The 20944-nt window shown below is 41.7% G+C and overlaps 1 protein-coding gene across 3 annotated transcripts in view; it reads right to left on the bottom strand.

The window, feature by feature from the left end:
• The window catches only part of LOC145419379 (protein NLRC3-like), a 234404-nt gene that overhangs the window by 39532 nt on the left and 173928 nt on the right, over nucleotides 1-20944 (bottom strand). The window contains exons 1-3 of one of the 3 annotated variants that reach the window (XM_080296968.1): nucleotides 9849-11171; nucleotides 3297-3349; nucleotides 2638-2690 (exon numbers count right to left, since the gene is read on the bottom strand). In XM_080296968.1, the coding sequence (XP_080153094.1) occupies nucleotides 2638-2690; nucleotides 3297-3328 (85 nt within the window). In that variant the 5' untranslated portion in view covers nucleotides 3329-3349; nucleotides 9849-11171. Of the gene's footprint in view, nucleotides 1-2637; nucleotides 2691-3296; nucleotides 3350-9848; nucleotides 11172-20944 lie in introns of those variants that run through there. The other 2 variants (XM_080296970.1, XM_080296972.1) reach the window with 2 other exon arrangements.

A 20944-nucleotide genomic window follows, 5' to 3' on the forward strand; every position in this document is an offset into this window, starting at 1 on the left:
AAAGGATCATGGTCACTGGGAGGAGGAGTGTAGAAGGGTTAGGTGAGTGTGGATGGAAAGGCTCAGCGGGGACTGAGTTCAGTAGGGTGACAGCTGTGGGGAAGAAGCTGTTCCTAAACCTGCTGGTTTTAGTCTGAAGGCTCCTGTAGCGCCTCCTGGAGGGGAGGAGGAGCTGGAAGAGTTTATTGGCAGTATGAGAGGAGTCCGAGAATGATGCATACTCGGCGTAGAAATCTCTTTTTGAGCGTTGTGTGATGGAGAACTTTGCTTTGTGTAATGTTATAAATACTTGGATAATCCTCAGAGTCTCTGGACTTTTACTTAGAGATATTATATTCAGTCCTGTGGATAGTTATATATTTAAAAATATATGATCCTCTCTGGTTACTCTGGTATAAATGACTCTGAATCACTTTATGGTAAATAACACACTATTGGCAAAAATAAAAAACTGTGAAAGAATTCCAGATGACAAGTCTGTAGTTCGACATACAAGTGACGACCTTTGACCTTCATCAGTTTTTATTTAATTGTGTCAGAGAAACTCAAACGTGCTCTTCATGCAGCTGAGTACATTCAGTGTTTAAAACGGAAGCTGTGCAGGTCTGAGATCAGCAGCTTTGTGAAACACCAAGCTGAGGTCCTGTTAATGCTGATATATAGTGACACAGTTACATTTCAATTTAATTCAATTTTATTTATATAGCGCCAAATCACAACAACAGTCACCTGAAGGTGCTTTATATTGTACAGTAGAACGTACAATAATAGATACAGAGAAAAACCCAACATTCATATGATACAGGGGTGATTAATCCTTTTGACTTTGTTTTTATCCATAAAACAGCTGCAGCTTTCACTACAGCACATGTGGTGCTTTAACCTTTGTACTGTTTGCATCAGTTCATTCTGCAGTTAACATGTGAACATGTTGGATGATCTGTCTGCTGTCACTGGGTGGTGCTGAGGTCTGAATCTGAGGGCAGCTCCTGTAATCACAAAGAGAACAGAACCATCACAAACTGAAATATAAAGTTTATCTCAAATCTGAAATAGAGCTGATCCTTCTGTCCTCACACACCCAGGATCTGAAGTTCTTCTCTTACATTTCTTTAGTTCTTCAGCTCTGCTCACATACGAGCTGTTTATTTCTTAAAGCCGTATATACCAACAGATTTTCCAATATAATGTTAACCTTTGAGTTGTTGGTGCTTTGTGAATGTGAATCTGCATACATGAGCAGACGGAGCAGGTTTCAGTCCTGGTTCAGTCTGCTGCTGCACCGTGGTCACCAACATACAGAGGTATCATAACAAATATTAATGCTTTTTTCCCTCTCAAAGGATGTAAGCTGTACTGCACGTGTAACTTTGTGAACTTACCTCAATAAGAATGATTCAGACTGTTTTATTTAACCTGAATATTTGAAACAAACTTAGTAAAAACAATACACAGAGTCAGTGCTAAAAATGTAATCCGAGGAAAAATGAAACACACATTTTAACTTAAGCTGCCAAGCAGAAGTATTTGGTTTGAGTACATAAATATTAGGCTTTGCTATTTAATCTGTAATTAATGATTAATGAGGGGTTACTGAAGTGCAAGCCTTTTTTAAAATATGTGTTAATATCCTTACAGATGTGGCAAAAGAGTGAAAACATGCTGCTGTTTGCACATATTGAATAATCAGCTCTGCACAGGAGCTGCAGCAGAGTGCAGCCTGTTGCTCTTACAGTGTAATACTCATAATAAAAGTACAGTAACTGTGGTTAGTTACTGACTGAGCAGCCCGGTGCGTTTCTGCTCATTTCGTTCACCTGCACGGGTTAGCTAAACAAACTTTACAAAACAAGTTTTGCCGATAGCCGAGTGCCCATCTTAGCTAGCTAGCTAAGGATGTTAGCTACAGATTAGCTTACAAACACCTTTCACTTACCAAAAATATTGTGGCGGCTCTCAGGTCCTTCTGTCAGGCAGACACTGAAGAACACCTGAGTCTGTCAGTTTGAAACAGTCGGTAAACGCTGGACCTCCTCTCAGCGTCCCCGCTCTATGTGCCGTTCAGAGATACGCAAGTTTCTTCATGACTGCGGCTGCTGCAGATATTAGGTCGTCCATGATTTCTACAGTCACTGGTCAGCAATATAATGTGCGCAAACATATGTGGCTCATATATGTGGCTCTGAAGCCCCGCCCCTCAAGCGCACCCTCAGATGCCGAAGCAGTGCCAACTAATTGAAGCTGAAAAAATAACTGTACGTGGAAAAAAACGATGTAAGTGTGAAAACCACATGAACAGTGAGTTTTTCTTTAAATTTCTATATTTATGTTTTTTCACTATCATTTCACTTTCAATACATTTGTTTCAGTTTCAATATTTCTTCAGTTTCATTTTAAGGTGGCATCGTTTTAACCTCATATGTGGGTTCAAAGTACAAAAAAGTCCAGTTGTTTCTCTGCCAAACTCCTTAGACTGGAAGTTCTCATGTTATATTAATGTCCCACAGAAAGATTAAGGCAAAGATTAGGACAGGTTACAACTCGTGAATTTCATGTACTTGTCACAGTTACAAAAAAAGAATCTGCCTGAAGTCTATACATCCATACGTCTCATCATACAAAGCACTGATCTCCTACCTGCTGATGGAGCTGCTTTGGCTGGCTGTTCTTTAGGTTCTTCCATCATCTTTCTATAAAAACACGAGAAGATGATTTTACCAAAAGAAACAGTGAACACAGTCTGGGTGTCACATCATATGAATTTGTGTCATGGTTTAGTGTACGGGCCACACACACTGAAACTGATCTGTGTGAAAGAACACATCGACGACATGTGAATGTAGTGATAACCTCATCATAATAGAGGTTTTTACTTTTTCACATATTTGTTCAGTATAATGATTAAATAATCTGACAATACAAACCTAAAATACTTTGTTCCCTGTCTGCGACTTTGTGCGTCTCTGCTGTTAGTGCTTACAGGAAGTTTTAAACTTAAAATCCTTCCCCACATATGTGACTGTGGTCTCTGGGGCCATTATCCTGAAACACTGGGGCTCAGCCCTGAAAGCTTTGCTATCTTCACCTGATAACAGCAGCTGTTTAAAGTTACTGAGTTTGACAGGGAAGTGAATGTAAATGTGAGACACTGTGTGCTCACAGCTAAAGGCTGCAGTCAGCTGTGTCAGAGCATCCAATGATCCTTTAATAAACACTCAGAGCTCCATGTTGATGAAGCTGTCATGTGTGAGCTTGTGAGGCTCCTTTAAACTGGCTCTGCTCTGTCAGATGCTCACCTCTTCTTCACTGTCTCTGCTGCACTCTCCATCTCCTCTCTCTCTCTGCTGTCCTGTTTAAAAAAAACAAACAAATCAGCGTTAGCCAATCAAACTCTGTGCAGATGCTGCAGCTACAGCTGATATGTCATTCAGCTGTTCATCAATCAGCTTCTGCTGCTGTTTATTCTGCTCTTACTCTGAACACGTGCAGATCTAGGAAGATTTTCCTGGGGTGTCAAAATCAAAGCATTTGTTTTTTCAAACACACGTGCAGGTGTTTATATCACATATGGTTTAAATGATTCAAATGCAGTAAGTATACATGTTTCATATATCGTCTATAACTGAATTATGTTCTGTAGCCTACATAATGAAACACTTTAGTTGCATAAAACGTGAATTTTGATTTTATGTACTGTATATGTCACAGCATCGCAGTGTGGATGTGGAGAAGAGAGGACCCAAACGCAGGACTCACAGGTGGTGAAGGCTGGTGTTTATGACAGAATGACAGAGTCTGAGATGGATGACTGACTGGAAGACCAGCTGAACAGAAACGACACATGTGGGACTGACAAAGACACTGAACTGGAGCAGGGCTGTGCAGAGAGGTTTAAAGGGGCGGGTGCTCAAAGTTAAAAAGGGGCACATTGAACCAGGCTGAATAACAACAACACACATTCATCAAGAATCTAATATGGGAAGGGCAGGGCTGTGTTGATCTGAGACTGTAGACATTAAAAAGTCCGCAGGAGAGATGGTAGCTGATTAAACAAGTGTCATGAGATAATAACAAAATGCAAAGATTGGTGACAGCGCTTGGAACCATAAGGCAACAAAAACTGTGAGAAATAATTTAGGCTCTGCCTGTGAATCACTCTTTGCTTCTCTTCTTCCTTCCATCCCATCATTTCATATATCACTCTGCACTTGCTGTCTATCTGAGAACAAGGCACAACTTGCTATTGCAATAAACTATAATCTAATTATCCACACCTAACAACTCCAGCACTTAATCTATAATAAAATGATGACAGAAAAATGTTATAGCCCTGCCTTTAGTAGCCTCACACAGCTCCTACTGTTTCCTCCTCATGTCCTTACCAGGCATGTCTGCACAATGTTATATCATGAGTAATATTTTTTTAAATCCAGCTAAATAAAACACACACATGCACACAGTGACATTTCAGACCTTCTTCAGAATACTGTATATACTATGGGCATCACGGTGCTGATCCAGAATCCTTACATTATTATTTATTACTAGAGCTACAATAATAAAGCAAAGAGGAGGGGGAAGTAATAAATATGAAATAATGTCATTATGATGATTCCATTTGTTTCACTATCCACTCTGTGCAGAGGCAAAGCTTATTACATGTTTAAACTGTAGAGATACAATCATTTTACTGCTGTAAAATCCAACTTTTGTCTTATTTAAAATATAAATCTAATATAATCTGCTTCTTAATGTATGTTCTTTAAAATACAGCATGTGTTTTTAATATATTATAATTATAATAATGCATAATTATGGGGACATGCATATTAGATCGTTTTTAGTGAAATATAATCCCTCCAGAAAGGCAGGAAAAGCCCGGAAACTTACTTTAAAACTAAATATGTTCCCTAAAACGGTGACAGAGCTACAGACCCATGACAGCCTTACACAGGTAGCCAGCAGCTGTGACCAGCACTACCTGTGCAGTTAATAAAAGGACAGGTAATGTTTGTCGCGCTGTTGCACACACAGCACGCTCGTTTGTTTCAGTTCGTCAGTAGCAACAAGACAGCTTACCAACGTGTACGTAATAAGCTAATACTCCTGTGTGCTACACACTACAGTGTGCGCTGTACACCTACTTACTGGTTTTGTGGCATCAGTCTGTGTCTCTGAGTTAACTTGTGTTTCTCCTACAGCTCCGGACCGCTAAAAATGCGCGTGCTCTTTGTGAGCTCGTTCCCGGCTCGTAACCAGCGCGTTCTGCCGTCAAGGGCGATCATTGGTTAAATGTGATCATGTGACTGATGCAAGCCAGATCCTTTTATTTAGCAAAACTGTGATTAATAGTTAAATATTATTGTTGAGGGGCACAGACAGGACTCCGCACACACACACATAAAAAAAATAAATAAAAAAAATTTAAAAGTTGCCTCAACAAAAGGGCACTTTGGGCACTCATCAGGAAAGGGGCGGGTGCTCAAGCCCCTCTAGCCCCCCCCCTCTGCACGTCCCTGAACTGGAGGACACTCAGGACTTACACAGGCTAATGATAATGATCAGGGTTCATATGCCTTTTTCAGGGTCAAATTCAAGCACTTCTTAAGCACTTTCAAGGTCCCTTTTCAAACTTTTCCAGCACATCCCTCCCTCATCGCCAAAAAAAAAATGCATGTTTCAATTCACATCACCTCAGTAAGACCATGTGAAAGTTAAGACAAATCATCCTAGGTGAACTTAAACACCTTTGTTCCCTTTTTGTTAAGAAATAGAAAAACACTCCACACAAAAATACTGCAAAAGGAAACTGTTGCCTTATATAAAGAGTGTATAAACTCAAAATGCACATGTCACTTAAAAATTAAGATGTGAACAAATCAACTTGTTAGATATTCTTCTCCTGTTGAAAAAACCCCCAAAAAGAAATAAATAAGTCTTCTCATCAGATATTGATGCTTCTTTCCTGTGTGACAGAAAATAGGAGACAGATGTTTGTTTGTTTTTTAAGTTAATTCCCAATAAATCTGTTTTACTGCTAACTACATTGCTGTCTGTATTATTGCTGAAGTCCTAAACGATCACCTTTAAAGTAGAGCTGGGCGATATGAGATTTTTTCATATCACGATATGTTTTTTTCATTTCAGGCGATAACGATATCTATCACGATATAAGCCAAATAACTATATTTGTAAGATTTAAATGTGCCGTTGCTCACAAGTAAAATGTGAAATAATCAGCAGCTTGTTTTTATTTAAATATTTATTTCCCATAATAAGTTCAACAGGGTAGATGTACTTAAGGAACATGAGACTTTTTCAGATAAATAAAGGCAAATATTGCAAACTACACAAAAGGCAGCCGCTAAAGCGTTTAAGTTTCAAAATAGAACAAACAAAACAGCCTAAATTGTCAATTCCACTTAGAAACAAAATATTAATTCTAAAAATAAATCTTAGTTTGTTTTACAGAAGAACAGACAAAACTGACTAACTTTTGTCAATATCAAATAAACTGAGAACTAAAAGGAAATTCTCAATCTCTCCTTGTTGTATAGCTTAGCTTTTCAAACAGTTTTAACAGTTACTTTAGTCTGACAAAAGCCGAATGACGAATTAGCGCTTCCAGTCAGAGACTGAGGCTACGTCCACTCGTACACGGGTGTTTTTGAAAACGGAGATTTTCCGTTTTCGTTTTAAAAAATAATCCCGTCCACACATAAAGGCACAAATGAAGGAAAACGCTGCTATGAACATGCCAAAGCAGCAGGTGGAGCTAGATTCCTAACCGTGCCGAAATGTTGGCCAATCAGAAGTCTAGAAGCCTCGGTGGGAAAAAGTAAACAAAGCTGGGGCATAGAAGCAGAACCGAGTCATATGTGTGGAGGGACAGTAACTGTGTGTATATGTAAGCATTTAAACACTGCAGAGAGTAGAATTAACAGTATTGTAGAAATTCATTTCACCGAAACAATAACGTGGCACAGTGTGACGCATGCACCAGTTTATTGTATTTCCAGACTTGCTTTCGACACATTTACAGTGCACGCTACTCTGTTTTTTGTCAGACTTGAAATAGCTGAAATACCTTCACACTACGGAACTTCTATGGCTCTTCCGTTCGACAATCTCTCCGGCATTGGAACCATCATCTGTTTTCTCTTCGGTCACGCTCGGTTGATTTTTCTAGTCGGCACACTCATTTCCTCCATTACCCGCTGGCTGCTTCCCAAACAAACACACGTGCGGCTACTTAGTTTGGATTGGCTGACCTTTTTTTTTTTTTTTTTTTTTTTTTTAAGAGGACAAGAGCGGCGAGGTCTATCGCAATAGTTTAATTTTTCTATCGAGAAAAAGTTATATCGCGATACATATCGTTATCGTTCTATCGCCCAGCTCTACCTAGAAACCAGGTCAATGTGTCTGTAGGTTCAGTCATCCAGGTCATGTGATCTAAGGAGCTTGGAGAGAAAAGAGACGTCTTTAAGTTTCTGGAAGACGTTTCATCTGAGAAGCTTCTTCAGCTCTAAAACCAAACGGTGGAGAGTCCCAGATATTTAAACCTGAGAGGGAAAGAAAGCATGTCGCTGACCCACCACTGATGTTATTTCAAGGAGGAAACTGAGAGCCTTTGCACCAGGAGCACAAACATCAGCTCCAGCAATGATCCACTGATGTGTTTTTATTCCATGTATGAATGTTGTTATTGACAGAGATGACGTTTGTGTGTCAGTGATGCAGTGACTGTTGTTGTTACCTGTACAGGCTGGTTAGACTCTATGAAACAGATCATACAGATCTCTGCATGTTAGAAGAGACTATTAAAGGTCATGAATGAGACAAAGGCAGGGAGGCGTCCTTTACAGCTAAACAGCAGAGTGAGAGAACAGCCAGCACCTCTACATTTATCACATTATACAGCACATGTATGATACTGACAGGGATGAGAAGAATTTAGTGATTCTGATCCCATCATTGATATTACTTATTGATTCTCAGTAGCTCTGCTCTGACAGTCACCACCATCACTGAGCAGCATATCAAAGACATTTGTGCACATTAACTGCATGTTGTGGCTCAAATGTTTGTGCATGTTGGAGGCATTTCCTCTTTGTTGTGATCAGTGTTGGTCATTACTCAAAACAGTCATTATTACACATATTACACAGAACACTTTGATTAAAAGTAATGGAGTACGTTACTTCATTACTCCTCATAACATTACTTTGATGTTAAAATGAACAAATGAGCATGTAACAACATAAAGCTGAGGTACAGCCCCACACACCAACACAGATCCTGATGAGGTCACGTGATGTTTCTCTGAGTGTTTATGAACACAAATCAAAGATGAAACAGCACAAAGACACTTCAAAGTGATTCTACTGTAGAAACATGAACAGGTAGAAACCTGCAGCCTGACTGCTCATCACTTTGTTACCTGTTCAAGTTCAGCAGCAGCAGCTCACTTTATCATTGTGAAAACAAAAATGTCAAAAACCATTGCTATTCTCTATAAAACAAAGCATGTCCTGAACAAAAAATCATTATACACACTTTATTATACTCTGCTGCTTCCATATATGACTTACTGTCTGGAGATATGGGGTAATGCATATAAAACGAACACTCTTCCTATTTTCAAGTTACAAAAAAGAGCTATAAGAATTATAAACCAATCAAACTATATAGAACCAACTAACATTTTGTTTATTAATCTGAATACCCTGAAATTTTATGATTTAGTTGAATATAAAATGGCACAGATAATGTATAAAGCACAAAATAACTTGCTTTGCCCCAGTACTCAGAAGCTGTTCAAAGTCAGAGAGAGTCAATATGACTTAAGGGGAAGAGATTTCTTTAAAAAAAACAAGATAAGGACAAATATAAAGCAGAGATGTGTTTCTGTTAGAGGAGGTAACCTGTGGAATAGTTCTGACAGGGATTTAAAAAGGTGTAGTTCATTTTCCTTGTTTAAAAACATGTTTAAAAATAGAGTATTAGAAAAATATATAAATCAAGAATGAAAAGAGCAAAAAAAAAAAAAAACAACCTCTTGATTCTTTTGCTTTGATGTAGTTACTTATCTAAGGTGGAAAGTTTTTTTTTCTTGTTTGTTTGTTTGGTTTTTGCTTTGTTTTCTTATTTGCTTCAGGCCCTGTGTACAGGAGCTGCATGCAAAAAGATATTTTGTGAAAAGGGTTGGCGTAATAAGCAAATGCTTCAGCCAATACCTTTTGATTAGCCTTGTTTCATGCTTACTTGCTTTATGGTAGATTTTTGTTCTGTTTTCACTGAGATATTTGAATGCTAATCAATAAAATCAAAATCAAATCACGGTGCTGGTCTGGGGTCAGTGTTTACTCAGCTTTAACCTCACTCTGGGTTCTAGGTTAGCTTAGCGTTAGCTTAGTGTTAGCATGCTGTGTGCTAGCTTAGCGTCAGAGCTCTGCAGGTGTCTCCTGTGTAAATATTAATCACAGTGACAGTAAAGGAGGTAAAGGTCTGTGACGTCATCACGTACGCTGCGTCCTCTGTGGGCTCTGAGTGAACTCAAAGTACAAACTACAAGTACACAAACACGAACGTAGCTCAGAGTGGCGGACACACTCGGCCTCGTTGGTCCAGCTGTGAGTCCGTTACCGTGAACTATGGAGCGGCAGATTTGTGCTGAACTAAGCTGCACACAGCTGATGTTAGCCAGGAAACATTACACACTGACTTTAATGGAGAGACCGGAAATACAAACACACACAGTTTGTTGTGTGAAGAAATCAAACACGAGCTGAACAAACAGTAAAGTTCCTAAAGACAAACTGTTAAAGGAGGAAACAAAGCAAACTTACAGTTTCTTCACACACCAACAACAAGCTCCACTCCACACCTGGACACTAAACACGGACACACAGGTGAGCTGCTTCCTGGAAGGAGGCGGGGCTCCACCTGAAACTCAGCACAGGTGGGAGGGGCTCAGCTCTGTGTGTGCTGATGTGTTAACTTTAAAAATATGCCGTCTGACTGCTCAGACTGAGTCAGAGTAAAGTTCACATGCTGACGTGTGGAGACATGAAACCTTGTTGTAGCTGCAGGTGTGAACACACTGATCCCAGATCAGCTCTGCTGTATTTGTAACATGAACATTTCTGCTGCAAAGCTTCAAATGTTCAGCATGTTTCTCTGTTTCCAGTCTATAGATCCAGTCACACTTTCTACCTTCACCTGTGCAGTAAAGACTGAGAGCAGAGCTGAAAGCAAGCGTCCAATCAGTGAGCAGCATCAACACCTGAGCTTCATTCAGACTCTGTTATTGAAGATGTTGTTGGTACAAAGTTCATCTGCTGCTCACATGAATCCATGAAAGATTTATTTCACTGAATGTTTCTTCAAAGCTCATTTCAACCTGTTGAAGTCATGAATGAAAGTGCAGACTGAGAGTGGATCACATGATGTTTGAGGTGTGTCATGTGACATGTTCAGTATTGTCACACATGTCTAGATTGTCCCTGATATCATAACTGCTCAAACACTGATGATTATATTTGAAGAATTATTCCTGATGGCAGCAAAGTTTGAATGGAGCTCTCTGTCTGTGCTGATTTGTCGCCCTCTGGAGGTCAAAGCACAAACTGCATGATGTCACTGTAACCACCACAGAGACAGGAAGTGTTTTTATGACTGAAACACTGAAATGATGCTAACGGCTGTCGTTAGGCTCACTGACAGCAGTGCTGATGTGTTCATGTCAAACACTGGCTCAGGTCAGACTCCTTCATCCTTCTCCAGCGTGAGGCCGCCCTCAGACCCACAGGAGCCCTGACCTTTGACCTCCTGACCCTAACCATTTTAGTCTTGTTGCATCTTTAAATGCAAATCCTGTGAAATGGTCAGGGGCGGCTCTAGAGAAATTTTCTTAGGGTGGCAAAATCAAAGCCTTTTTCCCCCAAACACATATGCAGGTGGTTACATGTGGTTAAAATGATTCAAATGCAGTAAGTATGCACGTTTTTCATATAAATATAGTCTATAACTTAATTATTGTCTGTACCCACATGATTACACACTTTAGTTACATGAAACATGTGAGTTTTGATGTTATGTACTGTACAGCCTGTATATTAAATACATATGTAGTCCAATAAGTATAAACTCCAGAAAGCTACACAACATGGGGCGCTTCATTTACAAACACAAGTCTAACTTAAGTTTCACTGTTTTTGTTAGAAAACAGTCACATTGTTGCAGCTTAAATGACACAAAATGTCAGAAATCTGCACTGTCATGAACAAACATGTAAACCTCATTTTTCATGATTTGTTGGATTCACCCTCTGAGGTCTGAAATACAACCGGACATTTGTGACTCCTTTGAGTTTACGTTTGTATTTCACCCTCAGATTGTTTCATTTTATTTTTTCCTCCTCTTGCTTTGTTTGGTATCTTTTCAGCTCAACTGAATTTAGTTGTTTTTTCACTGACATACTGCATTAGTATTACTATTACTATTAATGTAACTATTACTGATCTGAAATCACACAAAGAACCTAAAATCCTAGCAGTATTTTTTACTGTAAAAAAACCACAGACGTGTTGGGTAAATGTTTATAACTTGAAATGCAAATATAAATTGTACATTTTGTAAACAGATACAACTATTTATCTAAAAATGCAGCCAATACACCTGCTGTTTTTTCATTTTCTACAACCATTTAAAATAGCACTGACCTTCCTTCCATTTCCACAGTGTAACATCCACCCACCTGTGTAAAATCAGAAATTCCCATGGTGTTGTTCAAAATGTGCTCTGGCACAATCATAAGCATCGCTTGCTGCTGAAAACAAGAAGAAAGCCGTCCTGCTATGGGCTGAACCATTTGTTAATGTGGAGGGGGGGACACTATGGAATATATCCAGTTCTAGCATTTATATTCACTGCTGACTGTAACTACGCTCAAACTGTTAAACTTATTTTAATAAACAACACCGTCATATGCAAAACTGGGGTGGCACTTGGGGTGGCAAGGGATCATTTTAGGGTGGCACTTGCCACCCCATGCCACCCTTCTAGATCCGCCCCTGCTGATGAAGCCAACAGGTTCGCTTCATTTGCAAAAAGCAGATATGAGTTTCTGAGGCCACAGTCTTCTGTGGCAGAAGGGGAATCAGGGGAAGCCCTGGAGGAGTCCACCACCCACCAGAAACAGGTCTGAGCTCTCACTGCAGTTGTAAAGGGGCTACACAGCCCACATGAGGCTGAGGGATGCAGCCTTCTGTCAGACTGTCACTAACACAGAGAAACACCCGTGTACACTCATACTCATGGGCACATACACCAATCAGCCTAACCCCACTAACTGCTCGTCTTTGGACTGTGGGAGCCAGAGAACCCAGAGAGGACCCAGACATGGGGAGAGCATGCAAACAGCTTAGATGTTGGATTTGAACCCAGAACCTTCTTGCTGTCAGGAAGCCTGGTCGGAGGTTTCTTCCTGTTAAAAGGGAGTTTTTCCTTCCCACTGTCGCCAAAGTGCTGCTCATAGGGGGTCATATGATTGTTGGGTTTTTCTCTGTATCTATAATTGTGCGATCTACTGTACAATATAAAGCGCCTTGAGGCGACTGCTGTTGTGATTTATATAAATAAAATTGAATTGAATTAAGAAGCTCAGAAACAAAAGTGTCTGGACTTTTTTAAGTTTCTTGAAGACATTTCATCTGAGAAGCTTCTTCAGTTTTACACTGTGTGCACAATTATTATGCCAGAACTATTTTTGAGGATTAATGTCATTATGGACCAAGGACAGTACTCTGGGTCTCCTGCAGAACAACTCGAGCTGTGATACCTGAATGAAGAGCCTCTGCTGCTTTAAAGAAGGAGGCTCGAGGCAGAGGTGAGGTGCAGACCAACCAGCTTTTATTCAGCAACTTTAACAGAAGGATCAGAAAAATAAAACTATACAGCACAGTGATGCTGACTGAAGCCACAGCATTAAACTAAACAAGCATCTGATCATCTTTAACAACATCTAATAAATAATGACAACTATTTAATCCTGTATTTCCTACAATAAAGCCTGTTCAGATATTTGTTGCTGATGGAAATGTAAAAGGCTCCCAGGAACCAAAGGACAAAAACAGAGGCAACAGTCACAGCTGCAAAGGATCCCCTAACACATAAACTGGTTCGAAGATATTTTCTAGCTCTGCAGAGGAGCTTGATTGCACGGACAGTAAAAAGTGGATTCAATAACAGCAGCGAGCGCTGAGTGATATAACGGTGCTGCGAGCAGCAGTGCAAAGGCTCACACAGAGACAGCAGCTACACTGTGTGTGGATGTGATCCACAGTCACAGCTGTGGGTTTCAGTCAGTGTGTCTCTAACTTCATGGTCACATTTCAAAGCTTATTGGAGCCAGAAGATGTTCAAGTAAAAGATTTATTGCTGTACTCATCTACCAGGATAACAGGAGGTTCATAAAGCTGTGTAATACTTCAGCTTTACATCATGGAGTAGTAGTTGTGTCCCTTTGTGTTTATTAGTGTGTTCACACGTCTACTTTAACTTCACTCTGTAATGAAAGGATTCAAATCACTGATAAATACATACATGCTGACTCTGAGTCTCAGTGAAGGAGGAAAGGATGGATGAAGGCAGCCTAGTGTGGGTCATGTGTGTCCAGCAGTCATCCAGGGCCTGGATCCATCTGTAACAGGAAGACAAAGTCCAGCCTGTAATCATCCTATCAGGCACAGCGTTTCCATCCAGCATCCTGACGACGCTAACAACCCGTCAAACGTCTCCTCTGGTCCACAGAAGTCACACTTCCTGTGTCATGTTTACCTTTTTAAGTGTGCTATTCAAGCCTGTGTGACCAACTCTGACTCTCCAGATTCCATCCTGGTCTCTGCTGCAGCTTCTTCTACACGACTGTTTTCTGTATAATAATATCTGCCTTTCCCGTCTCTGTCCCAGTGTGCCTGCCACTCGTCCTTCATCTTTACCTTCATTATACTCTTCACCTCACTTTCACTGTATTTTATAGTCAAACCTGCACGACTTCTTCTTGCTGCACCTTTTTAAACTTATCGTCCTGTTCATTGCATCAACACCGATATTCACAGGGAGCCATAAGAAATCCACTTCTATCCCTCTGTGTTTGATTCTATACAGTAAATGAAGTATATCAAAAACAATATGTTGCCTAGAGTCTGAAGACATATCACCTGTGCTCACTAGCACGCTGCTAGAGTCCCAGCAAACCACATACCTCCATATTAGTGCGTCCTCCACCCAGTTCAAGCCAGTAACATCACTACCAGCTCCCAGTATAAACTGCCACATCATCTGTAATTCTTTTACTCATCACCAAACTTATTTCTGGGAGAACAAATGCAGCAGCCGTTCTTTTATCTGACAGTGTTGACGCATCAGTAAATATCCTCACATGACCTGAGGACTTTCCCACTATATGAACCTGCTTTTAGTCGCCCCTCCTCCCTCGCCACAAGCTTCCTTTACAACATAACTTATAAAAAACAACTTTATTGACAATCAGCAATAACAATTACAGACAGTCTAGAAGAAGAATCACATGATCAAGGAGCAGAAGTTTATGGTTTTAATAGCTTTTACATTTTGGGAAAGTTTTAAAAACATTGTTTGGTTTTCTTTCTAAAGCGTTGAAAGGACGGCTTTGCATCAGAACAGTAAGATCAGCAAATGAATCCATTAAAGTTCTTTTGCCTTGTTTGCAAAAGAAGCCAAACAACATTTGTGTTACAAAGAGAGACTTCAGAACAGATCAAAGATCACAAACATCAGGCACTGATGGAAACAGCCAAACACAGAAACAGAGGCACCAGCAGGTGAAGGAGGCCTGTTGTAGAAATGACTCTGAGTGCTCAGGTAGAAACGCATGAAGAACCAGTGCGTCTAATATTTGGAAACCAGTCTGTGTTTGAGCGTCCTGGATGAAACACAGATCATGTTGCAGAGCGAGGACGTCGTCTTTCCTCCCGAGTGTGTAACTACAGGACGTGTGCAGCAGGTTTAATCGTCCTCCTGACAGTTACTGATGAACGAGTCCTTCAGGGAGGCTCCAGGATCACTGTGGCTTTTACCAGCTGCTGCTAAACTGAGAGGTGTTGCTGCTTCATGTGTGAAGATGTTTGCATGGCTTTAACAGTGCAGACGTTCCTCATGTGCACCCATTTCATATGTTTTATTGTGATGTTTAGTAACATCTGCTTCCCTCCTTCAGGCAGACGATAAAGTGAGCTCAGCCTTAAACATGTGGAGAGAACGTTTGACCGACAGTCCTGGGACGACTGCAGAACAATGGTTTGTTTTTAATGATAAAGTTTCATAATGGAAATAAATGCTGAGCCTGTTTCATGATGTTGGCCCTGCAGCATCAGGCAGGATTAATACTGTAACAAACGTGTGTCACAGTTATAATGACTTTAAATGAAGACTTGGGTTGGATGGAGATGTCAGCTGGATTTGTGCTGACTGTCACTTTAAATGTTTTCAGTTCAGCTTCTAAATCTACTTTTGTATAATGTTTGCTGAGTTTTGCACTTCATGACGCTTTTAAGAAGAGCCAATAAATCCTGACTTTACACAAAAATAAAGGTTTAATGTGTTTAGTGTGACAGTGGAGGAGAGCGCACATAATAAGAGTCATTAACAGAATGGTGACAATTATAATCTGTCTCATTTTAGGAGCAGCTCACAGGCACAACAGACTACAGAGCAATCAAAGCACCAGTTAAACGTCCATGTGACCGGCTTACAGCCAATGAACAATCAGTCCCCACTGTCCCCACCAACATCACTGTACTGGAAAGACTGTGCTGCCATGGTCAGAGATGAACTGGTACTAAAATGTAAGGCAGCTGATGTGTGTGGCCTTAGCAGCACAAATGCATCACGGCTGCAACGCTGCAGTGTGTTTAAACATTTGAACATTTCTGTGGCTTCAAACCAGCAGCTGCTCTGTACTCAGTCGTGTTTGTGTGTCTGTCAAAGTGATTGTTGTCTTTAAAAAGCCTTTTGTGTTTGAGTTTTGTGAGCAGTGCCGAGCTTCTCTGTAGTCTAAGCTGAGTCGATATATTTGATTCCATGTTTGGTGTGATTTTCAAAGTCAGCAGCAGCAAACGCTGAACAAGCAAAGTTTGGGCCCATCAGAGACAGCAGTGGACCTGCTGACCTGTAGGTGTTGGAGGTGTTTGTGTGCAGCTGTGGGTCAGTCAGCTTTATTTCACTTATCCATGACAGAGCGCTGTTAGCTGTGAGTTAGCATCCACTGAGCTGTTTCATCTACTCTGTCACTGCCAGCAAGCAGAGCCCAGGGTTGGCTTCATCAGCTGGACGTGGCCTTGCTCAAGGGCACTTTAGCAGCATGTTCCCAGCAGTAACAGAGGGATTCAAACTGGTGACCCTGGAGTAGGAATCACCCAGAAAAGTCACCTTATGCCAGAAGTTTTAGTGAGACGGGAACAACATTACAGCTCTGATGTCATTGACCTGTGCAGTGAGGACATATTGAACTGTGAGGACACAGCTTATAGGTTCAACACTGACCCTGGGTCAGCATGTGCAGGTGACATGGTGTTGGTGTCACCACTACAGACAGCTCAGGTTCAACTGGTTCTTCTTTGATTTGCTTCTATAGCACAAAGGTTGACACCAGTCTGGTCCAGTTAGCATCTGAATCCATAAACGTGTGAGCTCGTCCCACCAGAGGACGTCAGCATCATGGGGATAATGTCTACAGCAGCAAACCACAGGGACAGTTGGGTTTGCTGCACATCTGGAACACACAGTTAGCTCAGATATGTTCATGTCGCTAACACCAATACAGTGACTGAGTGCTCTATAGCAGCTAATGCTAACAACTGTAACACTGCTGTTTGTCATGGTTTTCAGACCAAATGATAACAAACGTTGGGAAAAGTGAAATATTGGAACATGAAATCATAAATTATTACATTTAAACAACAATAATACAGCTAAATTTCCCCTGTTGGCTCATAAGCTGCTCACCTGGATGCTACATCAGTGCAGTCCTCTCTGAACATTAGATAATCAACACACACACACTTATTGTTGAGAGGCTGACTTCACTAAACTCACAGAAACTCTTAAGAAGCTCCTCAAATGATGACTTTGGAGTTTTGTGTTACTGTCAGTGTATAAAAGCTAGAAAAGGAAGAAAAGCAGGAGAAATGATCAAAGTGCTGCTGTGTGCAGGAAGAACTACAACATGTTAGTGAGAAACACAAACAGGGTGTGAAACACACTCCAGAGGAAACGCTGTGTGCAGGCTGTCTGTGACTTCCTGTATCTCTGCCACAGACTGGGACAGACACCAGTGAAACCAGTCACTGTGGTCATGTGCTTGTAGCCAGCAGCCTGTGATGTGAGGCTGCTTGAGTCAGTCGTCTGCTTCCACCATGTAAACCTTGGTGTCTCCTACATGCACAGATGTTTCCTGCAGACTGTGCTGCTCCAGCTGTCACACAGATGTTGAATCAGCAACATCTGTGTCACGTCCTCCCTGGTCCCACAGGTAACAGGCTGCATACAAGAGGCTCACCTCTGCTACCTGCTGCTCCACTCCCCATCGCTGTTTTGGCCACGCCTCCCGTTGGTCAGCAGGTAAAGGTGAAGCCTGGGACATGGAAGCCTTTACAGCAGAGCTTCATGGGCCTGTCCAGCAGCAGGCTGAGGAGAGAAAGGTGACAGAGTTCGCTGTTACAAACAGTTTCTCAGCTTTGATCTAAAAGAGCTTCTTTCCTGTTAAAGCAGCTGAGAGTGAGCACATGTTCTCCCCCTGAGGTTCTCATGACAGAGGAAGAACTCACAGCTGAGGAGGACCAGGATCTCCATCCACTCACAGTCCCTGCAAACAAAACCACCATTTGAACTTTAACATTTGCTACGTGTGCACACAGTAAGTGATGGAGGATGAACTGGTCCTGTCTCTGTTGGTGGGCTCGTATACTGGCAGGAAGGAAGCTTCTCTGGGATTTCTCCCTCAGCACCAGTGAAGCCTCTGTTTCTGTCACTATTGTCTCTTTGAATTGTGATTATTTTGTGCTTTCACAGCATTTTCCTGTTTCATGGTGTTTTAGAAGCAGCAGTGTGTGTGAGCTCTCAGGGCCACCGTCCATCCTGTGTACTTGTTGTTTGTAGTGTCACCAGTGCAGTGATGACCACAGGGTGGCGCTGTGCTGCATCACAGGCAGCCTGCGCTGGGCCTGTTCCATATAACATATATATCAGATGATGATATGAAACATCGTTTGTTTCATGGTGTAAAATATGTTACATGGTTGTGATGCTCACTGTAGTGTCTGTATTAAAGTTCTCTCTTTCTCTTATATTTAATATAACCACACTACGGACGCTCGTTAGCAACAACGCCGGTAAAACCATCGCGTGGCTCCGCCGTCCGCTTCTTTATTTTCCACATAAACCTTTCACAATAAAGCTCAAGATCCTATTGAGACTTTTCAAAATAAAACGAATCACATGAAAGAGCATGCAGAGAGTTTAGGGATGAAAAGCCAAAAAGAGCCGTCAGGGGCTAAAACATGAATGTTACAACAGGCTTTTCCCCGCAGCACGCCGTGTGATAAATACTCACAAAGACTCACAAACGTGTCGTTTCATGCGTCGGTCAAACACTCGACGCCCAGCTGGAAACACTTCAGGGAAGTTCATCTGCCCGAGATTCAGAAAATCGCCATAAACGCTCCATATTCACCTTTACATGGAATATAAAGGGAAAAGAAGAAACACAGTGCTGTGTCAGCGTTAGACATATAGATATATCCTTGCTTTTAATACATTTGAAGGTGGGTGGGAGAGGTGCTTCTCCGCGTAGTCTACGGTCTCTTTGGGATCGGTAAAGCTTTTCCTCACATCACCATGGGTCACTAACAGCTTTGCAGGGTATAGCAGTCTGTACCTGACGCCGGTCATCCCACGTAGTCTTCCTCTCATATTTGCAAATGCGGCTCTGCGTTTCCAACAGAGGGAGGGAAATCTGGGAGGATGTTTATTTTAAAAACCCTTATACATCAGGTTCTTGTTCTCTGCAGCTTTCAGCAGAATTTCCTCACCAATGTGGTAGTAGTGCAATCTCAAGATGATGGGCCGAGGAAGATGACTTTGTTTGGGACGCTGGCGATTCACTCTATGTGCTCGATCGATGAGTGGCTTCTCCTCGAGAGATAGCGCCTCCGCCAACAGGTGTGAACCAACTCAGTCATCTTGGGTCCCTCTGTGCCTTCTGGTATTCCTGCAGTTCTTAAATTATTCCTCCTGGAGTGCCTCAAGAGCTCCACATCTCTCATCTAACTTCTTTACCTCCGCAGACAAACGCTCCACAGTGGCCTGGAGAGTGGCGATGGTGTCAGAGTGGTTCGAGGCACAGTCCTGCAGTTCAGTCAAAGTGTTATCATGCCTGGCCACGTCGCTTTTTATGTCCGAAATTGAGGGCTGGATGCTCTGGTTCAAGGATGATATCTCGCCTCCTATGGTGGTAGAAATCTCTAATATGCAAGTGTCCAGTGCTAGTTAGTTAGTTCTAGTTCTAGTGGTTAGTGGGGCTTTATTTGATGATTCTAGTGTGTGTTACATTGTTGTCATATTGTTGAGTCGCAGAGCTGTACAGTGTTACAGTTTCTGTAGAGTCTGGTATAAGGAACTCAGATCCCTCTGTGAATAATGTTCACTGAAACTGATCTGTAGTTAATGAACTAGTCAGGATTGACACTAGAGAATGTTTCTGCCATTACATGGCCTGTATTTGTAGAGCGCTTTACTCGTCCCTAAGGACCCCAAAGTGCTTTACACATCCAGTCATCCACCCATTCACACACTGGTGATGGCAAGCTTGTAGCCACAGCCACCCTGGGGCGCACCGACAGAGGCGAGGCTGCCGGACACTGGCGCCACCGGGCCCTCTGACCACCACCAGTAGGCAACGGGTGAAGTGTCTCGCCCAAGGACACAACGACCGAGACTGTCCAAGCCGGGGCTCGAACCGGCAACCTTCCGATTACAAGCCGAGCTGCCAACTCTTGAGCCACGATCGGCCCACATGTTGTTGTCTTTTGTTGCAGACACCAAGTGTTGAGATCCTGTCTCAACCTCCTACATTCTTCCAGCAGGTTACACATTATTTTTTGTATTTGGAATCAAATATATGTGTCAGTTGGGCCTAGTGCAGGGGTCAGCAACCTTTAACACCCAAAGAGCCTTTTGGACCCGGTTTCCACGCAAAGGGTCAGGGTTCGGGAAAACACTGGGAGCCGCAAATACTTTGTGACATCTAAAATGAAGATAACACTGTGTGTATTGTTTTTACCTTTATGCTTTGTGTGAACAACTACAGTGTGTTGCTTATGAAATCCATGAAGTGCTACAGAGAAAATTACATTTGATTTATGTAATGAACACATTTTGAGCTCTTAAAGAAATATAAGAAAGGAAAGCTGAACTCCAATGATCCATGTAGCAAACACAAACTGTTATATCGCCTTTGGGCTTTTGGAGCCTTGACCTGACTTTTAAAAAAAGCGCGTTCATGCAAACATCGTCGGGTCTGCCGTGATATGTTTACAACGGGACTTCTGCTCCTGAACCTCTGCGCACAGCGTCTGCAGGTCGGGGCTGTACGAAGTCACTTTATCTCTACAGGACTGTAAGCTGTCGTCTGTGAGGCGAGAGCGTGTTTGTTTGAACACAGTTCACGGTGGAGAACAGCTGCTGACATAATGTGGATCCGAAGATCCATAACTGGCCTACCTGGGGCTGAAAGTCTCCATAAATGCAGGCGTTTCGGCGGCTACACCGGCTTCCACGAGTGTGACGCTTATTTTGAGAAAATAATAGAATATAAATGTATTTTTATATTTCAATATCACAATAA

The sequence above is a fragment of the Astatotilapia calliptera genome, chromosome 3, assembly GCF_964374335.1.
Source record: "Astatotilapia calliptera chromosome 3, fAstCal68.1, whole genome shotgun sequence".
Classification (NCBI taxonomy): domain Eukaryota; kingdom Metazoa; phylum Chordata; class Actinopteri; order Cichliformes; family Cichlidae; genus Astatotilapia; species Astatotilapia calliptera.